The 26075-nt window shown below is 40.7% G+C and overlaps 2 protein-coding genes across 7 annotated transcripts in view; both read right to left on the reverse strand.

Annotated features, from left to right (window-relative positions):
• Nucleotides 1-14937, reverse strand: part of dip2bb (DIP2 acetate--CoA ligase B (putative)b) — a 55298-nt gene extending 40361 nt beyond the window's left edge. For 3 of the 4 annotated variants that reach the window (XM_084732884.1, XM_084732866.1, XM_084732874.1), the window contains exon 1: nucleotides 14445-14936. In XM_084732884.1, the coding sequence (XP_084589010.1) occupies nucleotides 14445-14529 (85 nt within the window). In that variant the 5' untranslated portion in view covers nucleotides 14530-14936. Of the gene's footprint in view, nucleotides 1-14444 lie in introns of all 4 variants that reach the window. The other variant, XM_084732857.1, reaches the window with a different exon arrangement.
• Nucleotides 14938-17319: 2382 nt separating this feature from the next.
• On the reverse strand, nucleotides 17320-24976 carry atf7b (activating transcription factor 7b). Of its 3 annotated transcripts, none has more exons than XM_084732914.1 (12): nucleotides 24855-24976; nucleotides 23280-23341; nucleotides 22788-22884; nucleotides 22554-22681; nucleotides 22298-22435; nucleotides 21976-22133; nucleotides 20904-21000; nucleotides 20646-20765; nucleotides 20347-20496; nucleotides 19631-19819; nucleotides 19414-19519; nucleotides 17320-19265 (listed from the first exon to the last, which is right to left on the reverse strand). In XM_084732914.1, exons 2-12 carry the CDS (start codon nucleotides 23325-23327, stop codon nucleotides 19030-19032), a joined length of 1467 nt encoding a protein of 488 aa, XP_084589040.1. In that variant the 5' UTR covers nucleotides 23328-23341; nucleotides 24855-24976; the 3' UTR covers nucleotides 17320-19029. The 3 variants fall into 3 exon arrangements, with proteins under 3 accessions (XP_084589040.1, XP_084589049.1, XP_084589056.1); XM_084732923.1 differs by lacking the exon at nucleotides 24855-24976 and adding an exon at nucleotides 24099-24846; XM_084732930.1 differs by lacking the exon at nucleotides 24855-24976 and having other exon boundaries at nucleotides 23280-23344.
• Nucleotides 24977-26075: the final 1099 nt, after the last annotated feature.

The following is a 26075-nucleotide window of genomic DNA, read 5'->3' on the forward strand; positions in this document are numbered from 1 at the left end:
ACCCAAGCGTTCACCTCAGAGCACACGCGTTTGATTTTTCACAATCTGCTGAGGGAAACATCAAAGCCGTGTCTTCTCTCAGCACCCGTACACTCTCACACTCGCCAGCCTCGGATTATTTGAATTGCAGCGAGACGGCTCTCTCCTTCCACCCCACAGGCACTCTGTCTGAATAGTAATTAGCTACCGACCTCTATTCTCTTTCTCTGCTTTCGCCTCTTCTCTCCCTCATCGTGTCTCACTCAGCTGCTTTCTCAGGAACACAGTTTAAAAAACACATTGTCAACACCTGCTCGCTGAAAACGATCCAACACACGTTCAAACATTACAGCAACTTCCAGCTGTTATCTCAGACAATTTCAACAAGGTTTGAAGATAAGATGAGGAATGTGGAGCACTGTACCAACACCACATTAGACTTCATGTCAGATCTTACATGTGAAAACCAAGGCAGGGTACAATACACTTTGGCTATGTGATTATTTGTACAGGAATAGAGGCTGACGTTTTTTCAGGAATATTGCAGGAGCTGGGATTCCCATGGGATTCCCGTGGGATGGGAGTCACTATTCATAATGGGACTGGGACAGGACAGGAAAAAAGGTTAACAGGAGCAGGCAGGATGGGGAATCATGACAACAATAGGTCGGTTTTGTAAAAATAAAAATGTATGTAATGACATGTGGACTGTGGATTGAAGGGAGCAGGAAGGGACGGGAATCATTCTTCCGGGATTGGTATAGGATGGGAATCCTCATGGGATTGGGATGGGACAGGAGCGAAAAACCACTCCCGTGTCACCCTTTAGTTCAGAATAAAGAATGACATATGGTCCCCCTCTGTTCGGTGCTGTGCTATGAGTTCCAAGTGTGTTATTTTCATGGCAGGGTTGTTTATTTGCCAAACCAGCCTTTCTGAGGCCTAAAGAGCTGGCAAATTTTGATCTGTAGAACAAACGCCCTACTGAAACCTCCCAGCTGCCTCCTCTACACCAGCAGGCTGAGCCTCTAACTCAGCCAAAAGTCACCCACTCGTATCCACACACTCACGCACACCATCCTGACCATAGCTACTGGACAAGGGTTGCCAAATTCCAGGATTATTATTATTATTATTATTATTATTATTATTATTATTAAATTGAACTTCAATCAAAAGGCAGAACTGTAATTCTCCCAGTACTTTTTTTTCCTCTACATCCCTGCCAACCTGCAGGGTCGGGCACATATCTGATGATGACACAGATGACAGCCCTGCGCTGACTAACAATGGAATTACATTTGTATAGTCAACTAACTGTGCCCATCCCTAAACACTGTATTGAACTTTAAGTGAACAACAACAAACACTTCCTACGACCCTCCTCCAAAATAATTTTTAAGTTGAAGTACACATGGAAAAATTCTGTACATTTTTCAGCCTACACCACTGAAAATGTTACCACCAGCTGGGTGTGATTTATTGTTAAACTGAGACAACATAATGCTGTATTGAGTAGATAGCGTCCCTCACATCTCTCTTTCTCTCTCACACACACAAACACACATATTTCCTGTCAGGGAGGATGACGTCATGTTCTCCAGTAATCAATCTTACGTCCTCTGACAGGGTTTAACTGAAGATCTATAAAGCTAAATCCTGCCACTGTATATTTTTTGTTGGGGGAAATAAGAAAACGTCTGCCACTATATAACTTACAGTGCTTACAACAGGGCATTACATAACATACAGTCAAAGTGAGGCATGGGTTCAAAGCATGACAGGTGTGAATCTATGCATGTGTATACTTGCTGTCTATGAGCAACCAAAAGTCTCAGTGGTAGGACCAACAGTTCAGAGTGCATGTTGATACAGGACTGGAGGACTAGAAAGTGCGTCAACAAGACAGACGGGTAAATGTGTGACTGACATTTAGGCTGATGGTGACCACATTCAAAACATAACCCCTCTAGCATCCAGTCAGTATGACAAAGAGCAATAAAACTAAAGGCACAACAACATCTTTTCACAGTCAGTGTTCGTCTTGTTGGTACATTTCCCTTTCTTTGTAAGTGCAACATAAAACAAATACAAAGAACAAATCAAGTAAGGACGCTGCAAGCTTCATCTTGTTGCGACAGTGCATTGACCCCCCCCGCCACACACACACACACACACACACACACACACAGGTCTCCAGGGATTCTCTCCCTCTGGAATAGCAGGCAGGGTGTGGTCAACTCAGGTAACAGAGTGAATCATATTTCACTCCACACACTCCGCTCCGACAGGGAGTGACGACACCGAGCACACACACAAACACACACATGCAGGCCCTTCAGGGCCAGTGGAAGTAATGACAGGGGTTACAAAGCAGAGGAGTGCAGCAAGTTAACTGAAAAGAAGGAGTGACTCAGCCAGTAGCTCCCTTCCACCTCCTGTTGTAGACTTTTTCTTCTCTCTCTGTGCAGACAGAATGAAAGAGGAGGGTGTGTCCGACACACCTGACACGCTACACTTCACACACACACACACACACTTAGACACAGATAACTGTAGTAACAAGCTACATAACACCAACAAGAGCATATCCTCCTGTGGGATTTACACACTGGTATGAGACACTGTGTGTAGCACATGATGTAAACCAAGTGATCCCAGTGTTCCTGAGGACCTAAACCCTGAGGATCATTCAGAGGATATGTTTTGTTGTTTCCAAAACATCAACAACAAATAAAAATACCAGGTGATGGCTCTACACGTGGGGGAACAAAGTGTAAACTGCTATCTGTAAAGTTCAAGAGACTTTGATTCTTTGTCACTGTCACTGAGCAGATGCTGCAGTCAAGTCCAGTCAAGTTTATTTATACAGCCCACTTTGACATACAATGTCTCACTGTGCTCAACCCCAACAGCACAAGAGGGAAGACAAGAGGAGCTCTAGATGAGAAAAAATGCATTTACAAAGAATTGAAATTAATAATAATAATAATGATAATACGAATACAGTCTGTCCACCAGCAATGCAACACTTCACTCTGGTATGTTCATTACGTCCAATAGACAAAATAAACTCACAATGTGACTAGAAATTACATGTTCTCACACTTATTTTTCATTTTAAATGGAGAAATACAACTGTACACCTTCTGAATTCAAGCTTCTCTCTTTTACCAAACAAAGACGACCTGAATTGGTTCGTTAACTCCTTGGAAAACACACTTTATTCAAACTCAACAGAATAAGACGTAAAATTCGCCAAAACCATCTTTGTTAGTCTGGCCACTCTTCCAACAATCACCAACTCTGGTTTGGACAAAATGAATCCTTAATTCACCCTGTGAAAAGGTTGTAAAGAGTCTGACTCTGCAGGCTGTTTTCCTCACACTTGTCACCCAGCTCAGTGCACTCACTGTCGGCTGTGTGGGTGTGTACTGTGTCGCTGAGAGAGCAGTGCAGAGCAGAGGCTGTCACTCTGCAGATGATTACATTACCAGAATAAAATGACAAATATCGCCCTAAAAATCGGATTCAACCCACTGTCGATAGACGATATGTTCGTCCAATTACCCAACCCTACTAGGTACATCATGTGGCTGTAGGTCATCTGTGCAAACAGCTTATTACGACCCATATTTACATTTACTGTTGGGAGGCAACCTCTAGTGGCCGTAGTAATTATGACTGGAGAAAGAGCGTGAAAGTCTTCACAGAGGGGAGGAAGCAGAGAGTGGGATGGGATCAGATGTGTCACGTGTGAAACCAAAAGTCAAAGGTAAAATTCTCATTTACTTACATAAATGAACGACTCACATAGTGTAACATACTTACTTTAACCCAAACCATTATCATTTCCTAATCTTAACCAAGTAGTTCTGATGCCTAAGCCAAACAAAACTGTCACTATTTCACAACATTAATTACGTGTTCCAGACAGCAGTGAAGGTCAGAATTTCCCAGTTGAAATTTTCAGCTTTTGTACCAAACTTACATTACTTAAATCTTTCAATAGCTTTTATTAAGACTAGTTTGACCTGAGCTGAGATATCTGGAAAATATAACATATATACACAGTACTGATGAGGATTGTCTGGAGGCCTTGACCTTCATGCTATGGATTATGGGATACTGATGGCTGTCTTGGAGCAGCCTTTGGAATAGCAAGGCTGGTGGGTTAAGTTATGACAGGGTGGCAGAAACCTCATGTTTCCTCTGTAATGGTTTTAACAGCTTAGCTGAACATTTGATTGTGTTGCTGTATGTGTGGCTCCGACATATGGCCGTTGTAATCTGGAGAGGGTTTATGGAAAATTCAGAGCAAAAGTGTGTGTAAGCAGGGGGGTTTGGGGGCAGGGAGTGGGGGCACCACATGGGCCGTATCCATAGCAACCAGCCCCATGTGGTGCTGCATGAGGGAACATGAGATGTAAAACCATGGCGATGATATACACCAGGACTATGTGATGAGGGCGGCTGCTGTCACTTGAAATGCATTGGGAAGCTAAAATTTACAGAAGGAGTTTGTCTTTTGGTCAAATGTTATACCTGTGAGAGAACTGATCAACAACAAATCGTTTTAGTAATTCATCAAGCAAAGATGCAAACCACACACTGGTTTCAGTTTCTCATATTTTAGGATTCAGTTGTTTCCTCATTGTTAATTGACTATATTTGAGTTTTGGACTGTTGATGTGATGAATCAAGCAATATGAAGACGTAACTGGGCTGCAGGAATCTTTGATTAGGGCTGCAACCATCAATTATTTTTTTATGATTGATAAATAATTTATCTGAGCAATCACATGAGAAAATAGTAGATGTCCCTCAAAGGTTCCAAGAGTCCAAGGTAAAGTCTTCAAATGTATAGTTTTGTTCAACCAGCAATCTAATTTAAATGTACAATTAGGGCTGCAACCAGCTATTATTTTCATGACTGACTAAGCTGTCGATCATTTTCTCCATTAATCAATTAGTTGTTTGGCCCATGAAATGACAGAAAATGGTGAACGATGTTCAGTGTTTCACAAACCCAAGGTGATGTTCTCAAATGTCTTGTTTTGTCCATAACTCAGATATATTCAGTTTACTGTCATAGACGACTAAAGATGGTTTCTTTCTTCTTCAAATCATTACATTTTAATCCACAATCAGAGAATGTGGACATTAAATCTTAAAAAAAAAAAAAACTTAATTGATTATAAAAAATAGTTAGTGATTAATTTAATAGCTGACAACTAATTGATTAATAGATATTGTTGCAGCTCTATTTACAATAATATAAAACTGAGGAAAGCAGAAAATCCTCAAATTGGAGAAGCTTGAACCACAGAATGTTTTGACGTTTTTACTTGATACAAGAGTGAAACAATTATCAAAGTAGTTAGCAATTAATTTCATGTCAATCAACTTCAGCACTTGTTTTGATGGGAACTTTTCACTATTTTTTAACATTTCATAGATACGATTTATTGAAATATTAACGCACTGACAATTACAATAATCATCACTGGTGGCCCTTGTTCATTTGCATGAACAACTGGGTATTGTTTAAAAAATTATGACACCAGTACCAGTGCCAGTTTCCATACAGTAGTATTAATACCAGTACTATCAGCACTTAATTTAAGGCCTTTTTTCTGCTTTATTCAAAACCCATCATGTGAATGGAAGCATCCCTAAAATAATCCTTCTGCAATTTATGATTTTATTTCTAATCACACACCACAGGAGTGTAGTATAGCCATGTTTTTGAATATTGTGGTGGAATCTCGGCACACTTAACTACTAACTCTGTCCAACACACTGTGCTCAAATTCACCACACCGCGGACTGGGCTGTAACTGCTGCGGTAGCGGGCCAACCACACGTCACATTAAAATCAAAGAACAGGGTACAAAAAGGTTTGAATGTGGGCATCCTTTGACTAGAGAAGTTTCAATACTACCTGCGGTAATGTTGTCATGACACTGGAATTTCTAATTTCGATATGATACCTTGAAAAATATCAATACTGGATACTATTTTCGATACCACTGGGAAAAACTTGACTAAACATTGAGGGCATAATTTTTTTTATTTGTTTTATTTGCAGATATATATAACAAGGCTATAACATGACAATGGATAAAAGAAATGAGACGTGGGATGAGTAGAAGATGACACTGTGGGTTAGTGAAAGAAGCGGGACTATGTAAGCCCTGCAGCCATGTGCTTCTGGTACCACAGTATTGATACTGTGAAAACAGAGCGTGGAAAGCATTTCAAATATTCAGCATCAGTACTTACTAATATATGAATATTTTTTACAACATTACTTGGTACTGGTTCATAACAGTCGACACTACCCAGCCCTAACAAATACTAGTACAAATGAGATCAGTCTGCTGACAGAATAGAAAGTAACATGTAAGCTAGAAAGAGACTCGGGTTAAATGGCAGTGAACTAACTAGTGTGCAGAGTCTGAAGCACGTGCTGCAAGCAGCTACTTCCACTTTTAATAATTCAGTGAACAGCACAGTGACCTGACCACTACTTACTTCTCTCCCTCCACCACTGTCATTTCTCTGAGTTGTGTTACTTTTATTTACAAGCTACAGAAGTAAGAGAACAAATAGATCAGAGGATCAGTGCTGATAACCAGAGGGTTTAACGAAGCACAACTTTAAAGCCGGAGGAAGCCGAGAGCACACCTGTAGTTTACTGTGGACTTGAAAGTGAGATGGTTCAGCAATCCAGATGGCACTGAATGTCTGTGTGGAGGTGTGTGCTCAGGTCTCATCTAAATTATTCAGCCTTTTTTGTACTTCAATGTGTCCTGTGTTTATGTGTGTGTGGGTCTGTGTGCATGGTGAAATTGGATACAAAAGGGTGTTATATAATAAAAAAATAAATAAATGACTCTGTTGTTGTTTTTCTGTGTGACATTGATGGCAGAAGAGTCCCTATTTTTGTGGTGTGAAACCAAGTCTGTGGCCCGGAGCGCTGGCTAGAGATCAGAGTACAGCTCCTCTGCAACAGTTAATAAGCTTTTAAATAGATAGGCTAAATCAGCTTCCTTCCTGTCCCTGTCAATGCTGAGTGTACACACACATGCACGGATAACTGCACAAGTAAGCATGGACACGCATATGTGCATACTGCTCTGCCAGTGTTTTCCAGCCCATCAACCCTGAAGGATAAATGTGGTGATATTTTATATTTTTCTCATTGCCAACAAATCTGATATGCGGTTTTCCAATATTGTGTGTGTATCCAAACATCAGTGAGAAACACAGTTTCACTGGGCGACATGTTCCATCATTATGATGGACATAAACACTGTAGTTCATTTTCCACCAGGCCTGCAACTGACAATTATTTTCATTATCGATTGATCTGCTGATTATTTTCTCAATTAATAAATTCATTGTTTTTGCTTTAAATGTAAGATGGTGAACCATAGCCATTACAATTAAAGGGTTTTCCAGTCCAAAATCCAAAGATATTGAATTTAGAGCTGTGAAGATTATTGATTAGTTGATATAAAGAAAATTTGTTGCCAACTATTTTGATAATCGATTAACGGTTTCAGTCATTTTTCAAGCACAAACATCAAACATTTGCTGGTTCCAGGTTCTTAAATGTCAGGACTTGCTGTTTTTCTTTGTCATTTCTGATAATAATGAAGAGTTTTGGGTTTTGACTTACACAATGTAACATACATTACATTAGTTTTTTCTTTTTTGGACAAAAGAAACATTTTGAAGACATCACTTTAGGCTCTGGGAAATTGTGATGAGCATTTTTTATAATTTTTTGACATTTTATAAAAGATTAATCAATTAATTATAAAAAAAATTGGCAGATTAATCAATCATGACCATTATAGTTAATCACAGCCCTAATGGAGTTTACTATTATATATGTTTTACTGTTTTATTGCAGTATATCATTCTTGCCAGACATGTCAGCTAGTTCTTTTGTTTTATTAGACTTTTTCATAATTTTATTGTTAATATTATTGTGGCTGTTATGATATATTGCATATGCTTTTAGTCCGTATGAATGTGAACACTGCTGCAGAAGAGCTTAATGCTCGTCAGTTTTCTTTGAATAAACAATGGTTGATGATATATGACAAAGAAAGGCATCAAATCCTCAGATTTGAAAAGCTGAAACCTGCAAATGTTTGGTATTTTTGCTTAGCAAAATGACTGATTTGATGACAATATATCGTTTATCAGCTTAGTTGCTGAATAATTTTCAGTTGATAGATTAATCACTGGGACATTAACTGTACATTAATCCACAGCTGAAAACCCCAACAAATGCACTATTTACTCCTCTTTGAGTAATGCCAACAGGAAACTACAGTGCCCTGCTGTTTTAGCGAATTTATATATAAATGTGCATATATATTAGAAACCACAAATATATTGTGTGTGAAGATGAAAGACAGACTAATGCATTACTGTTGGTTTTGGTCTTTTAATGGAATTGTCAATAAGCATTGAATGAATGTCAGCCTTATCCTTCAGGGATGTATACACTAATACTACAGCAGTAATAAAGCAGCAGGAAAACTACAATAATACAGCAGTGGGGGGAATCAGGCAGTTGTGGCGTTGGGGTGGGTGGGAGAGAGGAGAGAGATCCCCAGCAGCAGTCCTGGCCCAGCGTGACTCACAGGCTAAATGAGCCAGGCGTGTTGCCCCCTGATGCTCTGTGACCTAGATTGAGAGACACAGGCAGGACTGTAATCTCTCATTCCTCTGCCTCTCTCTCTCTCTCAGTATGGAACAGGCTGCCGAGATGAAAGCCTGTCTCTCCACCACAGCATCAGAGACAGGCGGCAGGATGGACGCTAGTCACTAGAAAATCCACACATCCACTTATCAGCCGGGGCAATTACAGCAAAGAATGAGACAGCAAACAAATTAAGGAATACGGAAAACTCTGCAATCTGTTGACTCTACTACTATTGCCTACATAACTGGACATGCGATACATTTATAGTCACACACATGTATACAGTGGGACCGTGGAGATGGCATGCATCACAGGTTATGAGCTGGGTTGTGTATCATTTGAAATGCATCGTTGCTTGTGTTGATATGACATCTGAGTTTCAACACTATTGCAAAAACAAAATGTTTTTAGCCATGCTAGCAGCATGTCACTGGGGACAGCAGTGATGGTCTATTGATCAGTCGGTCTGCAGAAAGTTTTTGGATCAACTGCCATGAAATTTGGTACAGACATTCATGTTCCTCTCAGGATGAAGTGAGATAACTTTGGTGATCCTCTGACTGGTTCTCTAGCGCCAGCAACAGGTTACAATGTAAATGTGTACAATACTTTCAGGGATAGATGCAAATATTTTGAAGCACTAGTCCCACTGGCCAACTAAAGAAAAAACAATAATGTAAAGGCAATTTGACCCAGCTGTGTTGTGAACTTTCCCATGAATTGTGATGCATTGTTTCCTGAAGACACTGTTTCAGATGAAAAATGAATTAATGACAATCTCATCAACCTCAACTCTACTTTGTGTTTAGTGCTAATTAGCAAATGTTAGCATGCTAACACACACTAAACTGAGAAGCTGGTAAACATAACATGTTATGCTGTCTTTAGCATTTCGCAAAAATCATTGTTCTGCCTAAATACAGCCTTGCAGAGCTGCTAGCAGGGCTGTGAACACTTATCAGGGATTCAGACTGATAACAGTCTTGTGTTAAAACAGGAAAGGAGGCTAAATTGGTGGAATATAATCCAGGAAGTCTAGTTGGAGGCACAGATTATATTTTTAAAGGCTTATCATTAACCAAAACACTGCACAACGGTTTGCAACACTAAAACACAGCAAGACACTTTTTTCATTCAACAAAAGAAGCAAAACTTCTCAAATGTTAACACAGACGGCCCTACAAAATAAAATACGGTATAATGTCAGCAAGATAATGATTCAGATCAATACATATCTGATTAAAGTATAAGTAAATCTAATCAGACATTTGATGCCAACTCTCAGTACTTGACAGTTTGAACTACGCCGTATGGCAGACAGAGATCGATGCCATGACCTGCCTGTCCTCCTGTGTGAGCAGCTTCTGTACAAACCAAATCATCTTTGGTCACTCTCACACATGCTCACACACACAATATAAAACCAGGAGCTGCAGACACTACAATGCCCACACACACCCAAGCTGAGCAGCTTAAACAGTTGTGGTTCAGTGCTCTAAATTCCAGTCCAGCTCAATCACCAAGACTTTGATCCCCTCAATGGCTTTCTTTGTGTCCTTACAGTCACAGAGGTTAAAGTAGGTGGAGTTGCTCTCTTTTTCTCACTCACATTCACACACTTGCACTGAAACACTGTCAAATACGCACTCACACACTGCAGCCCACTACTGCTGTGAAAAAAGTGCTGATGCATATTTTCTTCTGTTTGTTGCTAGGGGAGTCCCATGTATCTGGACACAATGGGGTGATTGTTGCCATGTAAAAGATATCCATGAGAACTTTTAAGACTCATTGGGCGGCCAGCTGCTGCTCCCCTCGTCCCGTCAGCGGTTGTGCAGGCTGAGTGCTGCTGAGCAGACGGCGAATGCACTTCATTGTATTAGATGATGTGGATACAGGCGTGGGGCATCTGGACAGCACCAAGCTTTTTTTTCTAGCAGGAGTTGTCTCTGATCTAAAGTTACAGATGATATAGCTGATGTCCTCTGTGTCCAAGTGCCCAGCAGAGGTTCAGTCACTCAGGGGGGTGTCACCTTACCACTCACTCACACTTTAGTCTTAAAACACTAAGACCATCCCAGATGACACTGACTGTACTCAAAGACCTCTGATTATTCTGCCAGTAGACCAGTTTCAGCTGCTCCATTCCGACCGTCTGACCAAAGCAAAGGAGCAGCTGTTTCCAAGCTGTTACACAGCAGAAACGCTGAAAACTGTAAACAGAGTCACATGACTTCAAGTCAACCCAGACTCAAGACAGTTTTATTACTTTGAGGCCTGATAAATAGATGGAGAGAAAAAAAAAACTAGTAGTGTTGAAACACTTTGTGTTTTGGACAGTTAGTTGAACACAAACAAGCAGTTTGAAGACATGACCTATGACCTGTGATGAACATTCCTCACTATTATCTTCACTATAGATTCATTGTTAATAGAAAAGGTCACAAAGCTCTAATATCTGGTTATTGACCTCAGCATTCAATCAAGTGAATTTAAAGGAGCAATATGTAGCAATTGTGCATGGAAAAATTAGTATGCAGTCCAACTAGGGAGCCATGGACTGTATTAAATAGATTGAAAAACTATTTAATATATGATCTATGGCTGAAGTGAGTTGTTTCTCACCGCCCCCTCCTACCCAAACTTGGGGTAGCTCAGGCAGGCTGCAGGATAGGGTTGGGTGATACGTTAAAATTCTCCAATCAACCATCAGCAGCCCATCCATCGGCGAATGGTGATCTCTTCATCCCCCCTCCCACCTCCTCCCATCCACTTGAGTCCCAGCTGGGAGATGTAAGCAAGCAATGAAGTGAATTCACTACGTTACGTACACTGCGTATGTTCACTACACTAAATAAACAAAACTCACAAAATATCAACAAACCAAATACTGTCACACCTATTTTCCTTTTTAAACAGAGAAATACAACCATACACCTTCTGCATTCAAACTTCTCTCTTTTACTGAAATAAGACAAGCTTAATTGGCTTGTTAACCTAAAATACATACTCTGGTCTTTGAGTTAAGTGACTGCCTGTCTCACTGCCAACCAGATTCCATTAACTTGGTGCTCAATTTAACCGTTAAAAACATTCATGTCTGCTCCAAGATTATTAGTCTAATGATTTCTTACAACTCATAAACAGACACAGACTCATTCAGCGAACAGTCAGAATTAATTTGAACACTAATTAACTTTGAACTGGCAAACAAAAAGTTATTCCTGCCCACAACAGAAACACCACAGCTGGCGCCTTGATGTCAGAGTGGCGAGAATTTCAATTTAAGATGTTTCCTTGATCTCTGATGACATATCATGGTCATGGTCATTTTATGATTTATTGCAGTAAATATATTACATATTTCCCCTTTAATAAAATTAGACCTGATATGAGTTTTCAGTTTCTTAAATAGGATTCAACTGACAGGTGTTCCTACTTAGTTTATTCCAGGAATTAAATGCCTCTAGACCATTTAATTAGCCTATTCTGTTTGACCAGGTCTGTTCTTCATTGTCCATTTTCACAAAAAGACTCAGCCATAATCAACAGGGTAAATACTCTTTGTGTCCCACTGTGTTAAGTTTCTGAAGATAAAACCAGTATTATTTTCATTGGAAATATGTTGTTCCAGTTACATGACTGGCACTACACTGTTTAAACATCCTGACCTGGTTTATTTTCACTCGGGTAAAGTTGACTGAAATGTCTTAAAGTTAGAAGTGCTCTAACTGAGCTCTATGGCAACAATAAAGCCTAAAAAAACCCAGCTTTTACAATCATACCACAGTGCTCAAACAACAATTCACACCTGCTTAATTAATCAGATACACCTTACATCCCTTACAAATGAGCGACTTAAGTGCTGTAGGATAAATATTGTCTTTCTACAATTATTATATTCCTGTGCATACTGTGCACTTGATTACACCATGATTTCCCATCATCCACAGCTTCTTACCCATGTCAAGTGAGTTGCACACAGAGTGAACATCCCAGCCTCCATTATCCAGCTTCATTATCACACAGTTAATTGGTGTCTATTATTAACCAGAACACACACTTAACGCTACAGCAGCTCAGGTCAAAGCATAACACAGCCACACCGTCACATCCTGTGAATATGACTGATAAATGATTTATCATGAGAAGGGCTACACAATGCATCCAAATATTATGAAAAAACAAAATACGGCCAAGTGCAACATCCAAATTGCAGAAGCTGCAGAAGTGAAAATGTATCACCAATCAGCATTATAATTAAGTACTGTAGTGCTGAAGAGATGCCCTGGCTTATAAATCTTTTTTCTCCAGCACATTTGTTTGGTACATCACTTCATATCACTTCCTTGTTGAACTGGTCCAGTTGTCATTAGCCAGTTTGTTCAAGTGACTGGCTGATGCTTGAAGTCTCTTGCACTAATTTTGAAAAAAAATATTTTTGTTTTTGTGCTGCACACACCCAGAACACTTTACAGCACACATAAATACTTAACAGGCTTGTACCCATAGGTCAATTTAAAACCATCATTAAAAAGTGTTGCACTTTCGAAGTTTTACCATATTGTGCAGCCCTTATCATGAATGACATACTGTTGAGGTAAACTGGTATCTTCAAATGACAAGATGCTATTATAGAAAATATTTTTGCTCTGTTAAACGACAAATTGAACAAGTGACAGAAAATCCTGGAGATCCACGGTTGTGCGGGAAAGTCTGCCTGCGAGTTTGTCTCTTCAAATCTTCAAACACATCTCATGTGAGATTTGTTGCCTTTACATGAATGAGAGAAAAATATTCTTCACAACTAACTCTGCTACGAACAAAATAGGCTGAACAAGTGCACGGTAATGATGGCAAACTGTTTCCACTTAAGTTTCCTCGTGTGATTTAAAGTTTCACTCGTCCTCCCACGTGAGCAGGACAGTTTCAGGTATCTGCCTGTGTGCATCTGTGGTGCACATAAGGGACTGAAGCATCATTAGTGGCACATACATCCCCCTGCTTGGCTCTCCATGTGAAACATAACATTAGTCATCCACCCCCAGGCACCTGAGAACTGCACAGCACCAATCAGGCTGCTGCACAGTGATTCACAGTGTGAGGAGGAGACTTGCATAACAGCCAGCACCATATTCCCATTTCCCACAGTAATTCCTATAAAACAAACAACCCTCCTGTATCTGCTGCAGTTTCTGGGTTCCTGACTCTTCAGAGCAGTGTTGGAGGGGCCACAGCATCTTTTAGTGTCCACTGATGTCTGAGGCTGCACACACACTCACACACAGGGCCTCAGGGGTGTCAAACCTGACCCATTTTCCTACACACGAGTGTATGATGAGCAATGTATGACATAGCCTACATGCAGGGAGATAATGTGGATCAAAACAAGAAAATGGAGGAAAAAAAAGACTATTAACAGGCCAGATTAGTGACAAAAACAGACATTTGCTCCAAGCATGTAGCACAGTCTCTGCAAATAAATGCCTCTGTGTGCAATAAGACCATCATGATGATACCTGATGGAGAAATGACAGCTTGAAAAGGAGGTCAGTGTGTTTTTTATCATTTGTTGTAGTCGTGCCCGGATCCACTGCAGCAGCACAGAGTCTGAGCCAGCTGACACAGACAGGACTCTCTGTTTGTGGCCGATTCCACACAAACGCGCACAAGATCCACACTTAACCCGCGTTTGCATGCGTTGCAAACTATTAAACCCTCCGTATGGAAAGCTTACCTTCGGATAGCTCCAGATCCAACTCCGCCAGCTGGTCCCTGACCTCTTTAGGCAGAGCCGACAGATCAACACCGCGGTCGGCCATCGTTGGGAGCACAGCAGCAGCAGCAGCAGCAGCAGCCTGCGGGATGTTCGTGATATCTCGGATGACGGCGGGTACAGTCCAGCATGAAGCTCGGCGATAAAATCAAGACGAGGCAGTGGGGCTGTTTACTCCATCTTCGCGACTCCCCGACACCGCCATGACTGTGGGAGATGGGAACAACTCACCAGAGGAGTCTGTGTCAGTCACATGACCAGGGCTGATGGTGAATCGCTGTGACGGGATAGTGGGATGAAGCAGACTCCCTGCTCCCTCTGCTGTTGCCTTTTTAACAACTGTGAGGAGAAACGGAGTTCCTCCAGATCCAAATCACCTGCCAGCCTCCAGACTCTCAGGTGGAAACTGGCATTGTTGGAGGAAGTACTCAGTTCCCTTGCCTAAATACTAACATAAATAACAAAAAAAAAAAATTCAAAATGTTAGTTAAAGCTGCAGTAGGAAGAAAGCCTGAAAACGGTTTATTTTTGTGTCTCAGCTGAGTTAGGTTTTGTTTTGTGTCCTGAGCTCCTCCCACTGGATGAGCGCAAGTTAAAACTCCAGTAAGCAACATTGTTTTGGTATAATTAAGAAATAATTTCATAAAAAAACTTTCAGCATATTGTAAATCAGATGTTCTGAGAGAGAACTAGACTCCTGCATCTCTTCTACGGCTCTGTTTTCAGCATTTAGACAATCTGCCCCGTGACGGTAGACTTAAACCAATCAGGGGTCTTTTAGGACCTGGAGGACTCCTCCTACTGGTGCAGCTACATGTTCCTTCAGTCAGACTCTGAATCAATGACAGAAACTACTGCAGGATAAGTTGCTATAAAACGACTTTATAATAAAGAGAAAGTACCCTAATGACCAACATGCTCAAGCCAGGAGTTTGTCAGCTCACTTGGTTACTTCTGAGTTAACTTTCAGTTGTGTTAATTCACGTGAATCGCGGAGCTTCACCAGTGTGGAGAGGACCGGACGGACCTGAGACACAGAGCCGACAGACAGCTGCTCAGAGCCGTGGAGCTCTGCAAGACAGGGTTGGCAGACTGGCGCTTCTGGAGGAAAAAAAAAGGCCGGAGTCGCTGTGGTGCTACTGTGAGTCTACTTGACTGACAAAAGAAGAGGTCAGAGGGTATGTTTCAAAGTTTTTGGATTAAAAAAGGATTTATCTTCACTCCTGCTTCAACCTTCTGCAGCAACAACCAAGAAATCATGGAGCCACTGACTGGCCAGATGAGTGTTTTTTTTTTGTTTTTTTTTTAAACTTTTGAGATGAAAAAGTGGATTTATTTTTATTTCACAAAACCAAAATTTTTTGGGATTAAAAAATGGATTTATCTTCATGCTCTCTTGTAAATCTGTGTGCAGCAGCACCATGGAGGAGCCCACCGAACTGTTTACAGGGTGAGTGAATGACACAATTACAGACACCATGCTTTTGTACTGACATTTATGGCTGCGGGAGTCGAACCGTGTTGCTGCTGAATTGTATTTTCATGACTGCTTATATTGCTGCGAGCCACGCTCAACATGAACCGCAAGCCCGACTGGCCTCCAAGCGGGCTGCGGTCAGCACCAGTGGTGGCGTGCCTTTTTTCTGTCCCCCTGCAACCAGCGAGTGCTGTGATACTGAGCTTGTGTGTGTGCAGGAGAGCAGAGAGGTTGTCCGTCCATCCCATTCTTGTGAACACAACAGAATTTCTTCAAACATGGTACACATTTTGAATACAATTCAAGAAGTCATTCGGTGATTATAATCAAATTTCCCACAAATGTCTAACAGGATAAAGTGATGAAGTGATGACACTTTATATCCAAAAGGTCAAAGGTAAACTTCACTGTGACATCATAATGTTCAGCAAAAACATGTACAGTTCACTATCAGGCCTCTGTGCTCCACTGTAAAAGTAGTCTCAAAGTGATGACAGCATGTTTCTCACTGGAAATTAGTCACTAGGGATATACATGTCAAAACAGTTATAAAAATACGCTTAATACCTTTTACTAAATTCCATCAAAGTCTTGACTACAAGAAGTAAACTAGAACTGATCTATTTGGCAGAGGCATACAACTGTGAGACGGTAATGTTAGTTTTTACCTTAGAATGAGCCATTTCTATCTATGGAGAGTGCACGTCCTAGTTTCATGGTCACCATAGGATCTCCTATATGCTTGCAGAGTGAAGGTGAGGCAAGTTGGTTGCAATCTGTAAGCTCACTGATAGATGCCACTGGATATTTTAAATCTGCAATCTGCAATAATTTTTTGGCCACATGAGGGCAGCAGAAACAAGCTATAAACACATCACAGATATTTTATAAACTTCTAAGTTAAATAAAGCAGAACTTGTTAGCAAATTGTTGCTCACTTACACATCCAGCAGATACTGAACATTAGCATTAATAAAGTTCCTCAATTTTTAGTCCTATTTTTGCTCCTCAGCAACTCGTGAGAGAAGTACTAAAAACAGCTGCCTGCAGTGGCCAAAAATTACACAATGAGAGCAGCGAGATTTAACCAAAGGAGTATAGTCGAAACAATAAGGTCATTCCCTTTCACATACAAGTATTCATCAAAACTATTGATTATAGCAGCTATTTTGCTTAAAAATAACTTGGAAATACATTCAGAACAGCTGGAAGTGTTGCTAACCAACCTTCAGTGTTTTTCAAAGATCAATGGATATTATTTTTTTTCTGGAAAAACAAATTCTTAGCTCTGTGAATCAAATGTAATCGTTGTACATGCGGCACAGAGTAGGGACAGGTGAAATCATGCTGATGCTGAGCTTTTCTTTTTCATTAATTTATTTTATTTGCCCGAGACAACTTATTCATTAGTTGAGACTATACACAAGTAATTTTTCCCATCTTGAGGCCTGAGTATTTGACAAACTCACTCCATACAGAGATCTCAGAGACATTTTTTCATGTGGTTCAACCTCTATTTAACACATAAAAGACATCTATCCTCTTAAACAAAATAAAGGGGCATACTATCACACGATGGAAAAAAAAAGCCTAGCATGCCCATGGAGAAAAATAAACATGACAGACAATAAACAAGTTATTTTAAAAAAAAAAAAAAAAAAACCCAAAAAGAGTGACGAGGGGAAAAAACATCATTATAGTCTTGGAAGTACAATGCGGTATAAAATGCATTTTAAAACTTAAAATTTCAAAAGAAGCACCTTACACAAGTATTAAGTCTACTTCATGACCCAAGACCAGGACATCTGTAATTCTCTACAGATGTGCACTAATCACCAATCTCATTCATTCAAGATACTCATCTTCACATTTTCTCTGGTCACCTCATAACTTTAGCTTTCGAAACAAAATAGACCAAACCCCTCTCAGTGGCTGGGCTACACACGTCAGCTAAATGCAAGAACATTGATATATTCAATAGAAAAATATATTGCACTACTCTTTCCTCAACTGAAATGCCAGGGTAAATGATTTAAAATCTATTATGTTTGATTATCATTTAAAGGCCTTCTAAAGCTAACCATTTCAAGTGTGTTACATTAGGACTGAGGATGGAATCCTTACATAACAAGGACAGTTTTTGCATCAATACTTTCATTTTATAAAACAGAAAAAAAGCAGATCAATAAACAGTGATAGTATTATGAAGCACAAACGAACAGTGGTATTCTTCAGCCTTGAGTAATCCATGCAGTCAATAGGGTTGATACATACACGACTAATGTAATGACATCCATTCCAAATGGCTTAAAAAGGGTGGTAAAAAAGTCAGGCACACACTCACAGGGTAAACTGTGTACACATCTACAATTTGGTTTGTTATGCACTCGGCTGACTAAACCGTCATGTGTATTTAAGGAGCATCAACTCAAAAGGGAAACAAACAGAAAACTATAGGACAGGCTGAAAAGTAAACAAAAAAGAGCATTAGAAACATTTTCCAGGCTGCCTTTTACTGCAATCTGCCAGCCAATCTCACTGTACTTTCACTGTATCAACAAAACATGTCAACAACCAGTATCAGACATAATAATCTTTTCTTACAAATGAAAAATACAAGTAAAATTGTCAGCCTGGAAAGCAACCAACCTCCTCACAGCCAGTGTGTGGGACAAAGTTGGCCTGAAGCTGCATTTTTAAGTGAAATGAAAATAAATGATAAACAATTTTGACATTTTCATTCATACTTTTCATCCCAATCTAAAAACCTTTTACAACAGTCATAACTGAACAAGAAATGACCCAAAACCCTGCAGAGTGAGTGTCCGACATGTTATTCATATTTACAAACAGAGAGTGACGATGCTTCTCTGAGCAGGGAGCCTGCTGGGATTGGAGGGTTAACGGAGGCACTGTGCCGTGTGTCTTTATGTGATTATCATTGGCTGTGAGGGGAGGAGTCTTAGTCTGGGGGGTGGGGTTGAGGGCAGGTCCCTCTTGTCAAACACTTTGCACCAGTCCGGCCTCCAAATGCCACATGAGTTCATACTGGCTACCCACGCCAGCACATCATCTTGGGTTTGACGGTGACTGCGTCGCCATGACGATCCCTCCCGGCTGGCCCGATCCCATGCCAGCCAAAACTGACATAGCCACTGCCTCTGCAGCGCGGACGCTTAGCCCATTGATGGTGGCTCCTGGACTGGCAGCTGAGGCGGGGGGTGACGGCCCGTGCTGGATGACTGCGGCTGGGGAGCCGATGGGTTCGGTGGAAGTATCCCTGGAGGCTTCCTCTCCTCCTGCAGCTACAGACAGAGACAGAAACATTCACCCTTAGAGAGGTGGGCGAGTAAAAAGAATACATTAGATGGATGGGATGATTGATGGATCCTGAAAATAGAAGCAAGACAGTGCAGGAAGCTTAATGGTCAATTCATGACCTTTAATGGTTACCTAAGAAAGCTGCCTTCTTCTGCATGACAGTGACAGGGCAGTCTTTGTGGGCCAGGAGAAGCTGCTTCAGCTGTGCCACCTCATTCCTCAGTAGAGTTACTTCATTCTGATGGCAACACAAAAACACACCAGCATGCCCAGTCTTGTGAGTTTATCTGGGAGCCCAATCTGTGAGCACGTCTGAGTTAATGGCATGACAGGGAAATGAAAAACTCACCGTCAGGGAGACATTCATGTTGGCGAGGTCGTCCGCTTTCTTCTCCAAAGAGTTAACCCACAGCTTTCGTTTCTGCCTGCAGCGTGAGGCGGCTGCACGGTTTCTCTCGAGAAAACGCTGCCTCCTCTCATCAGGGTCCATTTCTGTGGCTCGCCGCCGTCGGCCTCCTGTTGGCTGAGCAGGGGACACCTAGAGAAAGAGAAGGAACAGGCACTGAATACTTCAGGACTACATGCATGTCCATGATGAATTACAGAAACATTTTGACATTTTAAACTTGCTTTTCCTTAAAAGCACAAACATTCCAAAATGTAGCAGTGTAAAAGTGCATTAGTGCTATATATAGTTTTAAGAATAAAATGAACACTGCAGGCTAATAGACAAAGTGACATGAATATGATTACTATGCATGGGCTGACAAGGGAGCTTTCACTCAAACATCTTTGACTTTGAAATATGAACATTTCTCAGTTGCACACAATAATTTGTGTTATTTTTCCCAAGGCAATATCTATTCAATTAAATGCTTCAGTGTGTATTTGAGCTGGCTCAGAAAGAAAGTTGTGCAAAGGAGACTAAGGGATTGAGTGTTTGACATTCAAAACATGTGGGGAATATTACTTTACATTCATGTCAATCAACTGTTTCCCTTAATGTATGGCATTGGGATAGTTAGTATATGTGTGTAAGCTTACAGTATACAGCATGTGTATTACCTGGGGTTGGGCAGGTGATGGTGCATCAGAGTTCTGTGAGGGTTGCTGGCTCTGTTCCTGCCTCTGGGGGACAGCAGGGATGGATCCTGCCCCCCCACCAGCTCCATCTTGTGCTCCTGTGCCCTGATGAGTGAGAGCTGCCTTCAGCCGCTACAAAACACACAGACATCATTCCATATAGGTCATTTAATCTTAAACTCACAGAAAGAGCTCCAAATGTCCATGTAACACAGTGCATTTAAAGGGTAAAAAACATTTTTTTACTAACAAAATGAGGCCAATATGTTTGATCATCTCACCATCTTGGTTTCAGAGTGCAGACTGTACCCAGACGGAGAGGATGAGCCACTGCTGGCTCCACCAACTGGAGGTCCTGGAATCCCAGGGATGTTAGGCACCGAGTTCACTGGCCTTGCAAGCTTCACATTATGTTAAATACCAAGAGTGAAAGAAGGAGAGAGGGAGGGGAAGAGACAAGACGTGGTAAATTAAAAAAACGTACTTTTTATTAGTATTACTTGTTATTAGTCTTTACCAAAGTTTTGAAAATGACTTACAGATATAACTGAGGTCATCTGCACAGGACTAGGCAGGAGAGGGACTGTCTGCCCATTTGGGAGGTGCCTCACCAGAGGATAAGAGCTTGTTGGAGAGCTGCAAAAATGAGATACTTGTAAATGGCTGCTTGTCCATTCTGTACCCAGTGACAAAACACAGATTAAGAGCCAGGTTGACAAAGTATTCTATTTTGCCAATGGACACTCTCTCTAAGTGCTAATTGTACCTAGCCTCACACACAATGAAGCTGTAGTTAGTGCAACAGATTATGTGGGCGAGGTATAATTTCCAGAGGGATTTGACAAATACGGAGCTGTAGAGGACTGTTAGCCTCCACCTACACCTGCCTCACCCGTTTTGTAAAATGTTAGGAAGCAGTGAATGATGGAGAACTGAATAAATTAGACCTCAAACATGCTCTTTTTTTAAATGTGGCTGACTATACATCTTAACATGTACCTTCTCAAAATTGCTTTTTTTTAAAAAAACATGTGCAACACATACTGAGAGATAACAACAGTTCACACAGTTCACACAGGACTAGAAGATAGAAAATGCATCTCTACAGTTATGGATTTACTACAGATAACCTTTTCTTGCTAAAACACAGTGATTTGATAATGGGGAGCTTCAATGATGAACTCAGAAAAACACAATTGTGGAAAATAGAAAAACAAAACAAAGGTCAACAAAGCAAAGACCAACATTATGCGAGTACACATAACATGTAAGCTCACAAAATAATATTTTTTGGTGGATGTAAGACAAGGGGAACTTAAGCAGCTCCTATGTCATACAGCTTTGCAATGATGCCTGTCAAACAGCAGCCTCAGCTGCTGTGGGATAAATGGGATTCATGAAATAAACATGGACTATAGAAGACTAAGATCTTTCCACCTCAACTGATCCAGCATTGATTGCTGGTGTTAACTGGGCTACTTGCTTTTTAGTTGATGAGGTGAATTCACTGCCAAGACTGATATTTCTTTAACACATTTGTTTTCTTTTGGTCAAGCACGTTTTGCAAATACAATAATATCAAACAAACAGCAATAACACTCAGTAGTTTACCCAAGCTGTCTGTTAGAGGGCGGAGCTTGTGTGATGACAGATGTTGGAGATGGAAGAGTTGGGTGTAGAGGGTCATTACTCAGGTGAAGAGGAAGAGAACCTGGACGCACAATGGTTGGAGTGGGAGCAGAGTTTGCCACAGGCTTTGTGAGAATCTCCTGTTGACAAACCAAACAATTTAATTTGTTTTCCATTCAGAATTGTATTTTGTCTGCATGAACTGGAAACTTCTGATCGACATTCAAGTGGCATGAGTGTTAATCAAGATTAAATAAACCAGCTTGCTGATTGCACAAAAATAGTTTATAACATTGCATTGTACCTTTACTCTAACCCTCGAGTCTCTGCTGTCATCTGACATGCTGGACGAGGAATCTGGACTTCCAGGAGAGGAAGAATCAACTTGTAAAGGACCCTCATCCTCATCTTTTACTTCAGATGGTGTTTGTAAAGGTGCCGCCTTAGAGCAGGGAGAAGATGCATACAGCCTTTCAGATCATCTAAAATAATAAAACTGTGACATAATTTTTATATGATAACCCAAAGAAACCAACAGTGTTCATCATCCTTTTTCTCACCGGGTGTTTTGTCCTCTGTTCGTCTTCGTGTGCTTTACAAAACTCCTGTTCAAAGGAGGTGGCCAGCTCATTGAACAGTCCAACCTCCTCACAGTTCTTCAGGAAACGTGTGGGTGTGGGCGTCTGGTCTGCAATTAAAAAAAAAAAATAATAATAATAATTGCATTGACAACTGTGTTACTCCTCAGTTCAGCTTTATTTAACAAATACTAATGTAAATGGTAATGTCATTACCTGCAATGATGACAGAGTCTGTTCTGGCAGGACCAAATTTTAATGTCATTTCATGCTTGTGTTTGTGGACTGACAGATGGTCTTCATTTGTGAATCTCTATAAAAAATAAAGCACACAGCAGATGAGAAAAACTACAGTAGTTTAATATATGTCAGACTGTTTATTGTGCTGCTGACAAATCACAAAGAAATTATCAAGAGACCTTCATTATAGATGATGTGACATTAATAATACCACCCGCTTTCTCCACAGGTAGGCAACAGTGAGGTAAGGCACTATAAAAGCAGTCCTAATCATCGTCTACTCTTTTGCCATTTGTACAGTACCTTAACTGTAAAGCTCACTGTCAGCTAAACTGCAGTGAGCCCATGTGATAATTAAAAAAAGGCACAGATTAGCTTCTGATTTCTGGTCTGCATGATCAAAGAGGTGTCAACAGAGAAGAGTGTGATGAGGATATGAATATGCATTAATGCACTGAGAAATCATACCTGCCCACAACCAGGGGCAGTGCATACAAAAGGACGATCATCCCCCATCTCAGACAAATGTTCTGCAAAAGAACAAAACACAGTGTATTTTATTATCGGCATTATTCATGTATGCATGTGGAGATTCAAACAGCTCAAGATATGAAAGACAATATTTTACAAAAGGGACAGCACATACCCAAATCCAAAACACATTTTTCCTCCTACTTGGAGTGCTTTTTATCTGTCAACATAGTTTTGGAGATATCATATATAGAAATATCTGCATTCTCTTTATTATAATGGGACTAGATGGCACTAGATGGAATGTTTTTCCAATTTGAAACTGCTCACGGTCTATGGATTATATTGAGTAACAAAATCAAAATTTCTGGCAAGAGACATTACTGTTGGGTTATGTATTTTTTGGCACTTTGACCACCACAAACCACGAGTTTCATCTAGTTCCATTATATTCAAGAGATGTCAAACATCTCTATGGTCAATGTCTCCAGAACTCAACATCTCACACCAAAACGATCTCGATGCTTAAATAACACTACCGGTAAAAGTAACATACGTTTTTGATTTGGAGCTGAACTGTCCCTTTAACTTTTACACTTATCTATACACTATAGACCATTAGACCATTGACCACGAACACCGAGAATCAATTGGTTGACCAGAAAATATCCAAATGAGCCCGTATATTATTTAGGTGTGTTATCTTTTGTTTTAACTTGCTAATGTATCAAATCAGTCTACATGAAATGAATGCCATGCACCTGTTGAGAAGAGAGGACGGAGATATGTTTAGCGCCATTAACTGTATGTGCTCACCTGTCACCAAGAACGTAGAAAAACTCAGAGACACAAATCCTAATGACAACTGTTTGGGAAGTAAACAGGCCGGAGACTGTCGGCCTGTTTGGACAATTTGCTTCGGAGTCGGTAGAGGATAATCAGGGACTGCCGTCAAACGATGAGGCAGCAGACCCAAGACAAGCTACCATGCAACCTACCCTACTGTGTCATCAAGCCACTGGCGCTAGCTGGCTATCATCGTCGAGGTCGTTCGGCTACGCAGCTAGCTAGGTGGCTTAGGTTACGGACTGTGGATAGGTTAACCTGAAGTGCCAATTCTTTGGCTAGCTCTGACTTTATGAAAGATGGGCCTCAAGCTAGCACAACCTTAGCGCCAAACACACCAAAATATTTAATTGCCGAAACCTGACAGTCGTGCCATTATGAACAACGTGGAAGCTGACATCACTGAAACTAATTACATCTAACAAACGGTGGGATACGCCTTGCAAAACAAAAATGTATGTGTAGCTAAAAGTCACAACACAGCTAGCTAAGCTAATGCTAACTGCTAGTCGATGCTTCGTTTAGCTTACCTTGTGAGTTCACATTAATGGGTCCGCCAAGTTAGTAGCTAACATAAACGTTAGCATGCTAATGCTAAAGAAACCTGTGCTAATTAACTAAGCTACGGTCGCGTGAAAACATCAAACGCTTCATTAACATTGAGTGAATATATTTCACCAAATTTCACATTTTCTGTTAGATGATCGGAAACGTGAGTAAGCTCACCCGACGTTTAAACAGCCTCTTCACTCCCCCCTCCCTGCTCCGGACAGTGTTACCGTGCTGCTGCTGCCTGGCCGTTGTTGACACTCTGACACTTCCATTAGCAAAACACCGCGAGAGCTGCAAGTTCGTTTCTAGAAGGGAACCCTTAATTTAGGCAACTCTCGCGAGACTTTTACGAGTCGTCTCTTAATTGTGCACCTTGCACAAACTGATGATATTTGATAATGTGGCAGCGCTGTGGGTAACATGCGGTAGTTTCAGGGACAGAACACTTGGGTTAAGGGAAGATCATGATTTAGGTTAAAATTAGCACGCTCGCGAGATCTTTCGCGAGTCTGGGGTTCCCTTCCAGACGTGACCGAGCTGGAACTTAACAGTGTATTACGTAACAGGATTTACGTCGGGGAAAAACGTGAACGTGATGTCGAATCCACCGACATTTAACTGGATCTTTAAATAACCTCCGATTTTTGCGTTAATATGCCACATTTTGTTCACATTTAAATAAAAAAATATTCAGTTGTGTTAGTGTCACGCAATGTCAATGAAATCTCCTGAATACACTCGCTGAATATGCCAACCCAAACATGCTTACAACTGTTACATAATGTTTAAGGTTATTCCCGGATGGTTACTTGGCAGATGACATACGAAATCCCTTTGAAATCCTTTCTAGTGCTGTGTGGCAGGATACTGACACTGTTCAGTTGTGTAGAATAGAAAAATGACAAGTTTAATTAGAAGAAAATCAACAGGTTGCACATCTGACGTGACTGATAACATAAACATCTACTGTATGTGAAACTGCAATTGCATCAAATTCATTAACGTGATCATGCAAACATACAAGTGTAAGACATGGGTCTTTAAAAATAAATCTTTATTTTAATACATCTGACTCGGCAATAAAATATTCACTTAATGAAACAGTGTACTTGGCTGAAAATTGCAATCGAACGTTTGATTGTGAAAGTTCTGAGCAGGATTCTGATATGACTAACAATAAACTGTATCATACAAACATGATGGACAAATGAGCATGCACACACACACATAGCTCCACTCCAACCAGCCCCAGCCTCACAGCTGCACATGTATTAATCTTTACAAAGAGAACTACACTGAACAGGATCTAGTGTTTCAAGGTGTCATGATGTTGGATTTTGAACTAACTAGCCAGCCTCGTTCATGTGATGTACTTCAGTTCTTGCACTCTGTATA

Source organism: Lutjanus erythropterus, chromosome 2 (genome assembly GCF_056507025.1).
Source record: "Lutjanus erythropterus isolate fLutEry1 chromosome 2, fLutEry1.hap2, whole genome shotgun sequence".
Lineage (NCBI taxonomy): Eukaryota > Metazoa > Chordata > Actinopteri > Lutjaniformes > Lutjanidae > Lutjanus > Lutjanus erythropterus.